The sequence below is a fragment of the Microcebus murinus genome, chromosome 2, assembly GCF_040939455.1.
Source record: "Microcebus murinus isolate Inina chromosome 2, M.murinus_Inina_mat1.0, whole genome shotgun sequence".
Taxonomy (NCBI): Eukaryota; Metazoa; Chordata; class Mammalia; order Primates; family Cheirogaleidae; genus Microcebus; species Microcebus murinus.
The window spans coordinates 17,498,742-17,514,989 of record NC_134105.1 but is presented as its reverse complement, the minus strand read 5'-3'; the positions used below and the strand labels follow the sequence as shown (position 1 = coordinate 17,514,989).

Here is a 16,248-nt window from a genome sequence, read left to right as displayed (position 1 = left end):
AGTGCGCAGGCGTGGCAGTTGACCCCTGGGGCTTACCATCTGGGGAGAATCAGACAGTACATCCTGGGGTGCTGAGTGCCCTGGAGGGAGGGTGGGGTGGAGACCAGGCTAGTTTATATAGGTGGTCAGGGGAAGCCTCTCTGATAAGGTGACCTTTAAACAGAGATCTGAGGGAAGTGAGGGGCGCAGTCCTTCAGCTGTTTGGAGCCAGGGCCGCCTCACGGCCGTGTGACCTGTGCTGCCACGCAGTGCCCTGCTCTGAGAAGGGCCCCGTGCTGGGTTTCCTGCTCTGCTGTTGCTGTCTTGTAATTCTCAATTTTTGAACCAGAGCCTGCCTTTCCATTTTGTCCAGGGTCCCACAAAGCACGTAGCTGGTCCTGTCTGCGGCAAAGTGAGTTCCAGGCAGGGGGTCCATCATGAGTGGACAGGGGTTGGCATCTTGGAGTCTGGAGTAGGACAGCAGGGCATGGTCCTGGGCATGCTGGTACTGTCTTGAGCAGGTGTTGAAGCTCTCAGGGCTTGGCAGGGATTTAAAGTTGACTCTTTTTTCTTCTTTGGGAGGGTGGTGGGGGTTGTTTCCTGGAAGTCTTAGTCCCGTTTCCTCTTTTTTTTTTTTTTTTTTTTTTTTTTTATTTTCCGTTTCCTCTTAAAGCAGAGCCTGAAACAGAGATTCAGGTGCAAGGAGTCTGGGAGGGAACCCGAGGAAGTAGAGTGACAGGAAGGAGGTTGCTGCTTTAGGTAACGGAGCCTGGGTTCAGGAAGGCCAGCGGGCAGACAGAATGAGTTGTCTTCTTTCAGATGGGAGGTGGGGGCTTTCTCCAATTACTCCCACACACCACTGGGTGAGGACTGGCCCAGGATGTTAACTGCTTGCACCTCTAGTCTGTGTCTAAGGTAGCAGGCTGGGGGGCCCCCACAACTTCAGAGGGTGCCCGGAGGCAGGAAAGTGGAGGGTCACCTGATGGGACTGGGTGGGCTATGGTCAATGTGCTCCTTTTCATCCTGTTCAACTCATCCCAAGGGGCCATAGGGCAGTGACTCTCTTTCAGAAATCAGTCCCTCCGCACCACGCTCCCACTACCTTGTTTGTGGCTGAGGCTGTGGTCATGAGCCAGACTCCCCGGGTCTGCATCCTGGCCCTGCTATGTGTACGAGGCGGGAATGGCTTCCATAATGCTGTGCAACAAATGCCTTAAAATTTGAGGCTTAAAAGAAACCTTTATTTTTCTTACTGAATGGCAAAGGGGGAAGTAAAGAATTGAAATAGAGCGACACTTGGCATTTATTGAGCAGTTACTGCACCAGGCGCTGTAAGCACCTTGCATGCATGTCATTCACTCACCAGCCCTATGTAGCGGCTCCTATTACCCTGGTTTTGAGTTGACAAGACTGATGTCCAGAGAGGTTACGTAACATGCCCAGGGGCACCCAGCTGGTGAGTGGTTAGAGCTGGTGTGAACCTAGGCGAATGGATGACCTTGTTTGGGGGAAGAGACAAGAAGGAGTTGGGGAAAACTCAGGCACCACATTCATCATTTCTCTCACTTTGGGTCCACTGAACCCTTCCTAGAGGTCTCCCAGCTCAGAGCCTGACTCTTGAGGCCTTTTCGCTCCTGCAGGTACTTCACTCTGGCCTGCCCAGGAATCTGGTATTGCTGGGGCCCTGATCCTCTGAGGACTGAGCCTGGTACCTGGGTTGGCAGCCAGGTGATGCGCAGGTTACCCCCTATGCCCAGGTTCCTAAGCTCAAAGGGTTATAGGGGTCTGGGCCCCCAGAGCAGCGTGTCATCAGGCCTTGCCCAGGTGGCCAGAATGCTGCCAAACTGTCCAGTCTGAGCTGGGACCATAGGGAGGGAGATGCCTGGGCTGGGGAAAGGAGCTGGAGCCGACAGGGAGACGTCCCTGCCCACAGCTTCCCTCGGTGATACCAGCGCTGTGGGGCCGATAAGAGCAGGCTTGGATCCAGGCCTGCCACTGGCCAGCCAGGTGGCCTTGGGCAAGTAGCCAAATCCTGAGTCTGTTTCCACATCCATGGATTGAGATGACAGAACACCCCCATGGACCTACAGCACATGGAAGGAGTTTTGCATCCGTAACTGCTCACTGTCCTTATTTTTATTATTTTTATCATTCGGCTCTCAGATATTCACATCCAAGTTTCATGGTTAAGTGACCTCTCTCTGGCAAGCATACCTCCGGATCTGCTTCCCAGAACCTGCGTACAACTGGTCTCTCTCTGTCACCCAGGCTGGAGTGCAGTGATGTAGTCATAGCGCACCACAGTCTCAAACTCCTGGGCTCAAGCGATCCTCCAGCCTCAGCCTCCTGAGTATCTGGGATTACAGGCATGTACCATCATGCCCTACTAATTTTTAAAATTTTTTAAAAATATTTTGTGGAGATGTGGTTTTGCTATGTTGCCCAGGCTGGTCTTGCACTCCTGGCCTCAAGCAATTCCCATGCCTCGGCCTCCCAAAGTGCTGGGATTACAGATGGGAGCCACTGTACCTGGCCTGGGTCTCAGTTTTTCTATCCATAAAATGGGGGTTGTAAGAGTGGAAAGAGGGTAATCCTTTCCCTCCCCTCATCAGAGCCATGGCTGACACCTCTGTAACAAAGAAAGGCTAACAAGAGAAAAGCATAATATATTTATTTGATCATAGTTTTACGTGACACAGAGCCTTCAGAATGAAGACCCAAAGGTACAGGGGAAACCATCCATTTTTATGCTTAGATTAAATGAAGCATGGACAACTGTAGAGACACGATTGGACAAAAAGCATGTGATCTGATGCTAACAGACTGAGTGGGGAGACCCAGCAAGGCCTGTCTGTTCAGATTTTTCTTGGCCTCTCTCTGCAGCATTCCTTCCTCCTGGGTAGGGGGCAGGACCCTTCTAGAATTGAGAGTCTTTTATTATGTTTTAACTTTTTTCAACAACCCCTTCCAAGTGAGGAATGAGGGTCTTAATTTCTTTATGACTGGCTGTTACACAGAAAGGTAGCGGGAAGGGTAGGTTAGGTCAATATTTTCAGGCTACATCTGGCTTCAGGGAAAAGGGGGTTCTGGTTTCTCTGAGCAGCCTTGGGAAAGAGGGATTCTATTAATGGTTTCTGTGGCTTAGGGGCGAGAGACAGGAGGGCAGGAGAAGGTCAGAGAGAGACTGCTTTCGGGGCTGTTTCTTAGGCCTTCACTGTGGGGTATCGTTTTCTGACTTTCTGACCACAGGGTCATCACACTCACCTCAAAGGAATGCAGGAGGCTCACACAAGATAATATATAAGAGCCTTGGCACCTCTCTGAGCCTCAGTTTCCCAATTAGTAAAATGGGTTAATTATAGTACCTGCTTCATAGGATTGTCTGGATCAAAGAGGTAGTCACAGAAACTGTTTAGTGTACCACTCACATGGCAAGAGCTTAACAAACTGTAACTTTTAAAATGAGCCCAGCACAGAGCAGGTGCTCCAAAAATGAAAGCCGATTCCAAGTCACCTTCTGCGTTTTAAATTTTTATTTACTATGTTAGAATGTATTCTATTGTACAGAATATTTTCTTGGGCCAGACATGGTGCCTTGTGCCTGTAGTCCCAGCTACTTGGGAAGCCAAAGCAGGAGGATCGCTTGGGCCCAGGAGTTCAAGGTTGTATTGAGCTGTGATTGCAGCACTGCACTCCAGCCTGGGCAACAGAGCAGGAGCTTCTAACAGAGAATATATATGTCTATATATGTACATATATGTAGATATACATATAGATATATTTTCTCCATAATATCTTTACTTATTTTAATTTCCTATATTTTATCTGTTCTAAATGAGGCTTTTCTATGCTATTTTTCCTATCCATGTGAGTAAAAGAGATTTAACTAATTTTATGGGTTTGTCTGAACCTGTTGAAGGAGAGATAGGTTTCATGCTATTACATTGTGATTATGTAAGTTTCATTATAATATAATAGAAGCAATATATGTTCCTTTAGTACTTTGCAGTGGACAAAAGAGCCTTCATGCCCATTGTTTTATTTAATTCTCCTAACAATCGTGTCAGGTTGGTGGCATTATTCCCAATTGACAGTTGGTAACACTGAGGACCCAGAGAGAACAAGAAGACTTGGTTAAGATCCCATGATGAGTTGGGGGTAGCATTAGGACTCAGATCCTGTCATTGGGCTTAGGCATCACAACTGCCTCTCCCAGGGGACACAAAGCTCCCTGAGGGCAGAGTAGAGTCATTGGCTATGTTCTACCAAGAAGGGGGCGGGAGTCTCCACACTCTGCCTGGTCCAGGTATTTGCACAGCAGAGGATGGGGCAACCCAAGGGATTGTTGATCCAGTGTTTATTGAAGGCCTACTGGTGCTCCCAATCCTGGGAGAAGGTGTGACGATAGGGAGTAGAGAGTGGGTGTTTTAATACAGGTCCAGACACGTGCACTGGCTGGGCAGACCAGGGGAAGCTGCCAGAGGTGGGGGGGAAGGCTTTGTGTGGGAGTTGAAATAAGCTGGGGTGCGGGAGGAGCTCCCCAGCAGAGAGATGAAGGTGCCAAGGTAGCCTTGTGAGGGGTGGGCTGGTAGGGTGAAGTGACTGGGGAGTGGGCCGGGGCTCTGGCTGGGAAGGTCGTGCACTCTCCTGCTACAACTGTCCCCCACCTTCCCATGCCAGCTGGGCCCAGAAACTGTAGCTTGTGCTTCCGCGGTCCGGCTGGGAGACCCGCTCAGCCGCAGCCTCAGCCGAGCTAAGGAACTCCGGGCACCGCTGTCTGGGGCTCCGTCTCCCGGGCTGGGCGACTGCAGGAAGTCCCAAGGCTCCGGGCGGGCGACTCCTCTCGCCTGCGCGTGCAGCGGGGGTGCGGGGCCGGGGTCGCGGGCTGCCGGCCCAGCGTCCGCAGCGCCGAGGCCGCCTGCCCTCCCCCGGCTCGGGGCGGGGCCGCCGCCCGCGGCCCTTTATCTGCCCGCTCGGCCGAGCCCGCCGCCCCGGCTCTCCGGCTCCGCTCCGCCACAGGTAGGGCCTGCGAGGAGCGGGTGGCGGGCTGGACGCAGGAGGGGAGCTCCGCGTGGGGAGGGGGACGCGGGGAGAGGACAGGCAGGACAGCAGAGCCGGAGGGGAGCACCTCCTGCTCAGAGCGAGAGGACCGGGGGGTCGGATCCCGGGCAGGGCCAGGCAGGGGGAGCGATGCTGGAGCGGCTGGGGAGAGTGGGAGGAGGAGCAGAGAGGGGCTCGGGCGGGGGTGGGGTGGGGAGTCGGCTGGGCAGGGGGCAAAGATGCGGGCGAGGGAGGCCTCGGGTGGAGGGATGAGAACAGCGTGTATCTGGGGACAGGGAGGGGTGCAGCGCATGGGGACACCCCCGGGGGAGAGCGAAGGTGGGGAGGGCGAACCGGTGCCCGCGAAGACAGTGGTCCTGGAGGACAGGCAGGAAACTCGCTGCTTCCTGGAGGAGGAATCTGGGTGAGAATGGGGACGAGAAGGGTGCGGGTGCCCCCACCTGGGTGACCGGAAGGGTCCCAGTTGGGGAACCAGGAACAGTGGGAAAAGCACAGCTGGGGGCCCAAAGGAGCTCTTGCTTCAGAGGCCCAAGCAGACCGGACTCCTCGGGATGGGGAGGCCTCTCTGGTGCGGGAGGGCCTGGAGGTTCCCCCACACAGTGAGGGAAGCGGTTAGGGGCCCCACGCTGCCCACGGCACCGCCCCAAGCCTGCAGGCTTCGGAGAGCCCCAGAGATTTCTCTGGGGCAGCCCCCAAGACCTGCAGGGCTAGGTCAGGCCAAGGCCTTGGAGTCTGAGGGGTTTCCTGGATTCTCAGTCTGGCTGCTCCTGGGTGGGTGGCTCAGGACGCGGTTTCTGAGCTCCTATCAGAGAGACCCAGCTTCCTGCGTCATGTTGCTTGTGCCACTTCTGGGCCCTCTTATTGGGTGGTTGTCCCTCTCTAGCCTCAGTTCCCCTGCCCAGAGGGGCCCTCGCTGGTCAGCAGTGAAGCTCAGGTCCCTTTTGTGTGGCGTGTGCTGGGTGACTGACTGTACAGCCAGCTCATCCAACCGCTCTGGGCTGGAGAGAGTCCCCTTCCTCAGCAGTTGTGAGTCTGAGCTCCACAGAATGTCTTTAAGAATTATTTCATTCAGATCACATTTCCCAGTACAAATGGAGGCCCAAAGAGCTGTTACAAAAAAACAAAAACAAAACCCAAAAACAGTTTCTGTTCAATTTTGGAAGATATGGAGGGAGTTTTTCCTTAAACTTTTGGGTTGAGTTGGGGAATTGGTTTGCATTGAGGGAGGTGTCCTGGTTGCTAGGAGATCAGGAGGCCAGCCAGGGATGAAAACTTTGCCTGTTTAATCTGTAGCCACCCATGGGTGCCTGGAAGTCGTCCATGGTGGATGTAGGGCAAAAGCACTAATTTTGGAGCCAGACAGTCATGCTCTGCTGTTCTGCCCCTGGGCTGGATAGAGAGGGTACAGGTTGGCCGTGGGTACAGAGAGTTGTGAGAGAGGTGAAATGTGTGTGAAAGTTCTTGGTAAACAGCAAGCCACTATAAATTATTAATGGCAGCACCTAATCTCATTAAAAATGTTTCAGCCTCGTCATCCTCGTCAGGACTCCTCAAGAGAGTTTACCTCTGACAACCCCAGTGTCAGCATTGTCTGGCCTTCTTATTTTTATCTAATGGGGTTAGACTTTGCATTCCATGGGGAGATAAAGTTGTCTTTAACAGAATATGCTGAACAATCAGGGCCCAGAAAAGCAACAATGAATATTTTGTTTGAAGGAGGCAAAAGAGGAAGTGGAATTCTATAACCAAATAATACTTGCAACAGGTGTCAGGCCCGTGGTCCTCAACCTTTTTGGCACCGGGGACCTGTTTCATGGAAGACAGTTTTTCCCTGGATGGGGCTTGGGGGGCTGATTTCTGTATGATTCAAACACCTTACATTTACTGTGTAGTCAAAGCTCTCTACTAACCGGCTCCACCTCAGATCAGCAGGCATTAGATTCTCCTAAGGAGTGCACAGCCTAGCTCCCTCGCAAGCGCAGTTTACAGTAGGGTTTGGGTTCCTAGGAGAGTCTAATGCCGCTGCTGATCTGACCGGAGGTGGAGCTCAGGCGGTGTTGTGAGCAGAAGCTTTGTGCCATTACCTCCTGCTGTGCGGCCCTGTTCCTAACAGGCTGAGGGCTGGCACTGAGGGGTTAGGGACTGCAGAGTTGGGCTATAAGCTCCAAGAGGGCAGGGCATTAATACCCTGAGGTGTTAACCCTTTGGTATTGATTCCCTGGGCTGTAAATTCTATGAGGGCAGCATTTTAAATGGTTCAGTTCACTGTTGAAGCTCCAGTGCCTGATGCATAGTAGGCCTAAAATAAATGTTGTTGGAGTGTCACAGGTCCTGAGGGGCCTTTGAAGTCACTGGTGAATTCATTCTCTCCTTTGACATTTTGGAGAAATGGCCACAAAGGAAGGGGACTTGTCCAAGGTCACACAGGGATTGAGTGGCTGGGCCAGATGAGAATCCAACAAAAACAGTGGAGCCAACACCTAACATCCATGATGTTTTTTGCTTTCAGAAGAGCCCAAGAGGTAGCTATTTTCATCCTCTGACTACAGCTGAGAAAACAAACTCAGAGAGGTTCAGGGACTTTTGCAAAGTTGCACAGCTGGTAAGTTCCAGACCTGAAATTCCAACCTCACATAAAAATGGGGATTCTGGCTTCTCTTGAAACAGTCTGCCAGAGATGAGTAGTGGCCTCCCACCCTTGGGACGGTGGCTCTCTTCAGTTCTCTAGGGTCGCCACCTGGGTGGCTTCCCTCCTGGCTGGATCTTCCTAGGCCTACGGGGGTTTGTGTGGCTGAGCTGGTTGGGGCAGGGAGCCTGGCTGCTTCATTCCCTGTGTGCCCAGCCCCGTGGCGTTGTGGCTGGCATATAGTAAGCACTGAGTGAAATCTGTGGGACAGGGGTCACCTAGGGCTCTCCCTCCCCAAAGCCCATTTTCCACCCTGTTCCCCCAACCTGCTCTTCTGTTTCTCCAAGGGGGGTTGTGGGCCCCTTTGACCAGGAGGAGCTAGAGGTGGCAAGCCTTGGTTGAGGAGGGAAGTGGGGAGTCTTGACCTTGAGTTGCAGAAAAGGGGGATAAGAATTGGGAGAGCTGGGGAAAGGGAAGGGAGGGAGGGGAGGGATTTGCTCCTCACACAGAGGAACTCCCATTGGAGCCAGCCCAGAAACCTCCCAAACCTCCTGCAAGACATGCCCAGGCCAGGCCACATGCCTTTTGGATTACCTGCTAATACAGTGTACCCTCCTGCACTCTGTCACTCTGGGGCAGGCTGCCGGGGTCCTGGAGTTGAGGTCCTGTCCCCTGGGGATGTACTGCCCAGTTACCTCTTTTGGGCAAGGGCCAATTTCCAGGGCTCTGTGAATCCAGGGCAGGTACTCTGAATGGTCTTTGCTGAGAATGTTTAATTATTAAGTAAGGTCGGTGTCCTCAGAAGTCCATATCTAGCCAAATTTCCCTGGTCTTTAAACACATCCCTAGAGATAAGGTATATGTTTAAGGAGACACAGTTAACTTTCTGAGCATCCCCAATCCAGTGGAATTAACTATTGAAGGCTAAAAGAGGACAGAGAACCCCAAGCAAATCTCTCAGGCTGAGGATATTTCAAATTTTACTACTATTATAATTATTAATAATGTTAATCATTTATTGAGTCCATAAAATAAGCTAAATTTTACTTTAATAAATTTAAGTTTTACAGCAATATATGCAGTAGATAATATTTTAATTCCCATGAGGGAGCTAAGGATCAGAGAAGGTGAGTCATTTGTCTGAAGTCACACAGCATGTTATGGAATCAGGAGTCAAACCTGATTTGTCTGCATCTGAAGTCCATCTCCTTCATGAGCCTTTATAGTGTCTGTTTTCTCCTTTATTCCTAATTCCTTCCATTCTGATTCCCATTCAGTAGGGGACAGGAGCCAGCCAAGTTTGCCTGACATCCATCAACCAGGTCCTGGACACGTGGTCCCAGCCCAGCTTGGCCCTTGCTTTGCTGTTGTGGGTAAGTCACACTTTTCAGCCAGCTCTCAGTTTCCCAATATGTCCCCCTCAGAGGTTAAAGGTGAGCTTCTTTCTGCAGCAGAGGCCTGGCTAGGAGGGTATACAGCCTGGTTTCACCAATGTGCAGTGGCAAAGGTGGGGAGAAGAGAGGTCTGGGGGGTTGTCTTCAGCCCCACCCTCTGGTGGCATCATATAAGACATCTCCAGTCTCTAGAAGGCCCGCCCCTAGAGACCCTCGCCTGTGGAAGGGACACCCAGTGCTTGGCATCTGGTGCATTTGCCCAGTCCCACAGCAGAAGTCGTCAGCCCCCAGGCTTGAGAGAAACTCCCAGGTACCCAGTGCAATTTGGAGGGGCCCCGTGGAGGTGTCCTGGGCTGGGCTGCTGGAACAGGCAGGGCCTGGCAGCCTGGCAGGTGCACTATTCAGAAGCAGACAGCTCAGAAGACAACAAAATGGGCAGAATAGTACCTTGTAGGCAACTGATGAGGATTAATTGCAACAAGGCTATATAGAGTGAGCACACAGTAAACGCTACATTTCAATATAATTACTGGGAAAGGAATCCTTGGTCACATGAGCTTGGCAAGTATAGATTCAGCAGAGCTAAGCAGACTTCTTTGCTGTAGGACTTCTCAGAGCCTTTAATGTGCTGTTATGCTTGGACAGTTCCAAGAGTGGGATATGGAGCATAGGATTGGACTTAACAGATCACAGGGACTCAGGAACTAGGTGTCTACAGGGCACCAATGGGTTTCGTCATCCCTCGATCTTTGTCCCCAAGGTGGAATAGAAACCTTGCTGGGTTGGACAACTCTGGGAAAGGCCTTCCTATCTCTGGGCTCTGGTTTAATATAAAACAAGGAAGCTGCAATAGATGCTTTCAGAGGCCTTTTCTGGCCCCATGAGGTTCCGGGTAAGGAAGACAAACTTGTGGACAAGGGTGGAGGCCAGATGATGAAGGCCAAAGCCTAATCTCTTAGGGAAAGGAAGCAATCCAGCCCCAGCTCCCCCACCAGCAAGGCAGGCCAGGGGGCATCTCATGCTCTGGACTGAAATGGCCCCAATAATTAGCCTCTCAGGATTGTCTGCTTCCTAAACCTGCCTTGTGCCAGGCTCTCTGGGGAATAGGAAGTAGAAGAGTCCTGTACTCCCTGTTGCAAGTAGCACCCCCAGTGCAGCAGTGTGGGGATTTAGTAACTCCTGCCTCCCCGCTGGACCAGGACAGGCCAGGGCCAGAGCTGACTCCAAATCCCAATGCAGCAGGAGCTGGGGTGCAGGTCAGGCTGGAGAGAGTGTGTGCTGGGGGCATCGATCATCATGATGCTGCCTTTGGGTAGCAAGCACTCTGTGTTTACTTGAGTTGTGTATGGATTATTTGAGTGGGTTCAAGGGTGATCACAGTGCCGCTGGTGGCAGAGAATGTGACTGCCTTATCTTGCCTGAATCTCTTGGCCATGTACAGTGACTGGGGCAAAGGTGGTTACAGTGGATGAACCTGAACACTGAGTCCAATAAGCTTGTTGCGGGAATTTATTTGGCAGGGGGCAAGAAATTGTCTGGCAGGGTTTTCATTAGATATCTGAGTTAATGAATCATGCAATGAATGAAGATAAGCTTGAATCACGCAGCTGATGCCATACAAAACCGTGATGTGGTGACCAGGCATGCCACCTTGTCTTGCAGAGGGCAGTTAGGGTAACGGTTAAGAGTGCAGACTGAGTTCAGAGCATGCCTCTGCCACTTCCTGGCTAAGGCTGAGTGGGCAAAATACTGCACTTCTCTGTGCCTCAGTTTCCTTATCTTGGAAATGGGAATAATGTTAGTATCTACCTCACACGTTGTTAGGAAGCTTATAGCAAGTGCTGTGTAAGCCTTTGCTGTGATTTGTTTTCCTTTCTGTAACTTCTGGCAGATGATGAGGTTTCTGAGGGCCGGGGTCAAATCCTTTCCCACTCCCACCTCCTCTCCCAACCCAGCACAGGGTATGAGGCAAAGAAGAGCTCAGTGTTTGCTAAACGAATGAATGAATGTTGTAAAGGCTAAATTGTGCGACTCATCATAGGTCAGGGGAAGGTGGAAGGCAGCAGTGAGGAGGTCCCCTGGAGGTGGCAGCAAGTCCTGGCCTTATAGGATTTCAGTGCAGGGACAGGAAGATGGCACAGGGTGTGACGTTGGGCTTACATGGGAAATGAGGGCCTTCAATGCCAGGATGAGGGCTTAGATTTGATTTGTTTGGAATTAGCAACCGCAGGTGGTGGGGCAGGGGCTGGAGAGGGGAACCTGATAATGGGTTGCAGGCTCATCAGTGGTTAGCTGGGGCCTTTCAGAAACAAAGTGGCTTTTTGAGTTGGGCCTTGAAGGGTATGCGTAGTTATCAGAATGCTATTATGTTGTTTTCATTCAGTGAACATTGAGTGCCAGCTACTTGCTAAGTACCAGAGTTTCACACAATAATAAGACAAATAGCCTACCCTCCATGAGCTCCCATGAACAATTTGAATGTCAATGAGAAGTGTTATAAGAGTCAAAGGATGGTCTGATGGCAGGCACTCAGTCAAGTAGGGGGTCATCATAGGAGGCTCAGGGGGCCCGGGAAATCATCACAGAAGAAATGGGTTTTGAGGAGTGATTAGGAGTTTGCTTAGAAGGCAAGAGGAGGAAAATGTCTCAGGCATAGGTAACAGCTTGTGCAAAGCTACAGGCATGGAGACAGCAGTCCAGGGGTTTGGTGAGGCTGTGACTGGATTTGAAGTGTGCTGTGGTTGAGCAAGATGCTGGAGAAGGTAGCAGGGACCAGAGCATGTAGGGTGGCAGAGGGTCAGTGGGAGCCCTGGGCCACTCTGAAGGGGCTATAGGTAGAGGCGGTGGGTGTGTTAGCAAGGTCATTGTCACCACCAGGTGAACACTGATGGTGGCACAAATACAGGCTGAGAGAGCCTGTCCCCATCTCATGTGTTCCACATGTCCACATGGCCAAATCTGTACGTTAGGAGAGAAGACAGCTGGGGCTGCTGCGTGGAGCCTGGGCTGGAGAGGAAATGACCGAGGCAGGCAGCCCTGTTAATTCATGTGTTCCTCAAACATTTACTCAGCACCTGCCGTACGGTGTCTCGGGCACTGTCCCAGGTACTTAGGATACATCAGGGAACAAAACAACGACCCTTATTCTGACAAGGTCAGAGCTGAGCTCCTCCTTAGGATGACTCTTCTCCCCTTAAACCCAGAGTAGGGCTGAGGGTGTGGGGAGGAGGGAGTAAGGCCTGGCCCTCAGAGCCCCCCGGCTGCTGCTCATGGGGGTAAGGAGGACACCAGGCCTCTGACCCCACTCTGGCCTCTCTCCCAGCGCCCTGCCCAAGCCCACAGCCATGGCCATGGCCCAGAAGCTCAGCCACCTGCTGCCCAATCTGCGGCAGGTGATCCAGGGGCGTCAGCCATCTCTGCAGCCAGAGCCCGTCTTCACGGTGGACCGAGCGGAGGTGCCGCCCCTCTTCTGGAAGCCGTACATCTACGTGGGCTACCGGCCGCTGCATCAGACCTGGTGCTTCTACTTCCGCACGCTTTTCCAGCAGCACAATGAGGCGGTGAACGTCTGGACCCACCTGGTGGCGGCTGTGGTGCTGCTGCTGCGGCTGGCCATGTTTACAAGGACTGTGGACTTCTGGGGAGACCCGCACGCCCTGCCCCTCTTCATCATCGTGCTCACCTCCTTCACCTACCTCTCCTTCAGTGCCTTGGCTCACCTCCTGCAGGCCAAGTCCGAGTTCTGGCATTACAGCTTCTTCTTCTTGGACTACGTGGGGGTGGCCTTGTACCAGTACGGCAGTGCGCTGGTGCACTTCTACTACGCCATCGAGCCCACCTGGCATGCCCGGGTACAGGCCATTTTCCTGCCCACGGCCGCCTTTCTCGCCTGGCTGTCCTGCGCTGGCTCCTGCTGCAGCAAGTTCATCCAGAAACCAGGCCTGCTGGGCCGCACTTGCCAGGAGATGCCCTCAGCGCTGGCCTACGCGCTGGACATCAGCCCCGTGGTGCACCGCATCTTGGTGTCCCCTGGCCCTGCCGCGGATGACCCAGCCCTTCTCTACCACAAGTGCCAGGTGGTGTTCTTTCTGCTGGCTGCTGCCTTCTTCTCTGCCTTCGTGCCTGAGCGCTGGTTCCCTGGCAGCTGCCACGTCTTTGGGCAGAGCCACCAGGTGTTCCACGTCTTCTTGGTGCTGTGCACGCTGGCTCAGCTGGAGGCTGTGGCACTGGACTATGAGTCCCGGCGGCCCATCTACGAGCCTCTGCACACCCGCTGGCCCCATGACTTCTCTGGCCTCTTCCTGCTCACTGCGGGCAGCAGTCTCCTCACTGCGTTCCTGCTGAGCCAGCTGGTGCGGCGCAGGCTTGATCAGAAGACCAAGTGAACGGGGAAGCAGCTGGTAGAGAAGGGGAAGTAGAGTGGGGGACAGAGGTCTGGCCTTGGCTTCAGAGGGGAACAAGTCCTGATAAAGTCGTTCATGTCTGGCCTGCGGTGACTGTGTGTACACCTCAACTGCCTGCGGCAACACTGGCCAATCCCTGGGTTTGGAGATTGGCCGGGAGCTGCGGGGGGTCTGCTCCTGGGCCTGCCCCAGCTTCCTGCCCTGAGAGAGGGAAAGAGAGAAAGGCATTGGCCGCCCTGGCTTGTCCCTCCTCTCCACTTACTGGGGTTGGAGCTGGGAGTCACCTTGAGTCAGGACCCCAGTTTGGGGCTTCCAGATTGTGAGTGGGAGGTAAAACTTAGGCCAGAGTCAGATTTGAGCTGAGAGGCAGGGGAGGCCTCAGCAGCCCACCTCTACTCAGATTTCATGGGTGGATGGGGAAGGGGCAGGGCCCAAATACATGTGGGATCTTGCCGTCCCTTGCAGTGCAGCCTGCAGCGTTGGAGCTCTGGAGACCCCCAAAAGTAGAAGATTGTGTCAGACATAAATGATCCCATCCAGTGCCTCATACCCCTTCAGTCTCCGTTCCAGACAGTGGCTCTGGCGTCTGTGTCCCACACAGCCTGTTCCCAGCTTCTCTCCGGCTTCCCTTGTTCATGATTCAATCATCTATTCAGTGTTTCCTGGGCCTCTGCTCAGAGGCAGGCCACCGGCTGGGCCCTGTGGATCCAAATGCAGCATGACAAAGGCTTTACTATCTGAATGAACTGTCAAGGGAAGCACTGAGAGGGAATAATCAAGACTGCCCAGGACCCTCTGTGTCTTGGGTTGGGAAGGATGAATAGGAGTTCGCAGATGTAGCATAGGAAGGGTGTTCCAAGCCGAGGGGAAAACCTGTGCAAAGGCCAACAGGTGCTGGAAGAAGCCGCTCAGTGGGGCTGGGGCTGGGGGTGGTCTGGACTGTAATATGCCCTGGATGTAATAAAGTGGCTGTGACAGTAGCTGCCTCTTTGCTCTTTGTCTCCTGTCCCAGGGAGGGGCCCCCACTCAGTGTTGGGGGAGGTTTTCTCGAGGAAGCTGAGTGGACACGGTAGAAAGGACAGTTCTTGTTTTATCTTTGCCTGGGGGTGGGGATGGGGGTGGGGCCTTATATTCTATATAAATGTAAGTGAAATGTGTTTGGCAAGGGTGTGGGGGGCAGTTTTGTTACTAAATAAATTTTAGTAATAAATGAATGAGTTTAAAATATATATAATCCCACTTTATAATTTGACAAAGATTTCATTTTTTTTCTTCAATCAAGAAGGCTTTTATATGCTAAATTTTATAATATTGCTTTTTTAATAGTATACAAGCAATGCGTGTAAAATGGAGGAAAATTAGGGAGATAAGGAAAAAACTCAAATGAGTAAGAAATATCACTCCACTGCTAAATTATCCTGGGGGACCTTGTGAGATATATATAATATGTGTATATTAATGCATATTTTGATATATATATATTAATAAAGCTTATAGATACATATCCATATATTCCATCTGTGGAGAAGGTGGTTAGGGGTGGAAGGATGGTTGAGATGCCAGCATTTTTAGATTTCTGAGGGACTTTCCACACTCCATCCTCTTTAAAATCCAAGGTTACATTTGGTGAAAACAGGTCTAAAAGCTAGTTGCAAATTTTTACTTAACCTTTTAAAAAATCCTCTTCCATGTGGTTTTGTAGTTACACTTAGATTTTCTTTTTTACTGACTAAAATAATTCACAAACTTGAGTGTTTGGTCATTTGGTCATTTAGGTTGAGGACCCCAGCTCTGGGGTCCACAGACCTGATCCTTCTTCCACTACTTCCCTCAGGAATGACTGCAAAGATTCAGCGATGAGATGAGGAAAGCCTTGAGCCCAGGGTAGTTACTATATTTGTTGTAGAACCTCAAATTCAAGCGTTTGTACCCCATAGGCAGCTAAAGCCAAACACTGTGACAATGGTGCTTGGAGATAAAGGTTTATTCAATTTGGCCAAAGCAAGAAGACAGGAGAGCAGGATTTGTTAGATCCGTCTTCTGGAAGAGATGAAGGTGGAGGTTTTATGCAGGGTAAGAGAAGGGGTTCCAGGGACCTAGAGTGAAGTCTGTTTCTTCAGTCTCAGATGACATATTGAGCAACTAGACTTCTGCAGCTAACTTCCTCAAAGGCATTCATTCCTTCTGCAAAACAAACATACATTTTTCTTGTGATTCTAGAGTTGTCTCTGTTAACTTAAAAAAAAATAACTATGAAGGTTTCTACTTTGTGAAAAGGAGATCTTTATTTCTCGTGAAGGGTTCTCAACCTGCAGTGGCCATTCTGACAGGCTAGCAACCACCGCTCTGGCCCCAAGCCAAGAGCACATGTTTCGCGGGAGAGACAAAGGGAGCAGGATTTTATACAGTAGGGAGGCTAAATATACATATTTCACAAGCTATAGGATCATGAATATTTATGAAGAGAGCGTGCATGTGTAATTGTGCTTTACACTTCCCATCCCTTCACGGCTGGGAATTCAGTTTTAAGGTTTTCTCTGGGCTCCCCTGGCCGAGGGGGGTCCGTTCAGTTGCGGGGGTGGTTAGGATTTTATTTTTATACCACCTCTACCGCTTGACAAAAACCAGCACACCGGCAGTTAATGATTACCGTGAGAACAAGCGGCATCTGCAGGCAGGAAGCGAATGCATATCAGGTGCGCGCAACTAAGGGCCTAGTCAGAATTTACACCGTGTTGGTCACAAAAAATGCTGGGGTACTAAAATCTCAAGGGGCTCGGCTACA

General features: G+C 51.6%; 1 protein-coding gene across 2 annotated transcripts; it reads left to right on the top strand.

Moving 5' to 3' along the window:
* The first annotated feature begins 4,517 nt into the window (after positions 1-4,517).
* On the top strand, positions 4,518-14,443 carry PAQR7 (progestin and adipoQ receptor family member 7). 2 transcript variants are annotated; one of them, XM_012750463.3, is made up of 4 exons: positions 4,518-4,998; positions 7,550-7,642; positions 8,944-9,039; positions 12,383-14,443. In XM_012750463.3, exon 4 carries the CDS (start codon positions 12,405-12,407, stop codon positions 13,443-13,445), a length of 1,041 nt encoding a protein of 346 aa, XP_012605917.1. In that variant the 5' UTR covers positions 4,518-4,998; positions 7,550-7,642; positions 8,944-9,039; positions 12,383-12,404; the 3' UTR covers positions 13,446-14,443. The 2 variants fall into 2 exon arrangements, with proteins under 2 accessions (XP_012605917.1, XP_012605918.1); XM_012750464.3 differs by lacking the exon at positions 4,518-4,998 and adding an exon at positions 5,332-5,443.
* Positions 14,444-16,248: the final 1,805 nt, after the last annotated feature.

Excerpts from the sequence above, each read along its gene's own strand:
- PAQR7 (XM_012750463.3), top strand. The coding sequence starts at position 12,405 with ATGGCCATGGCCCAGAAGCTCAGCCACCTGCTGCCCAATCTGCGGCAG.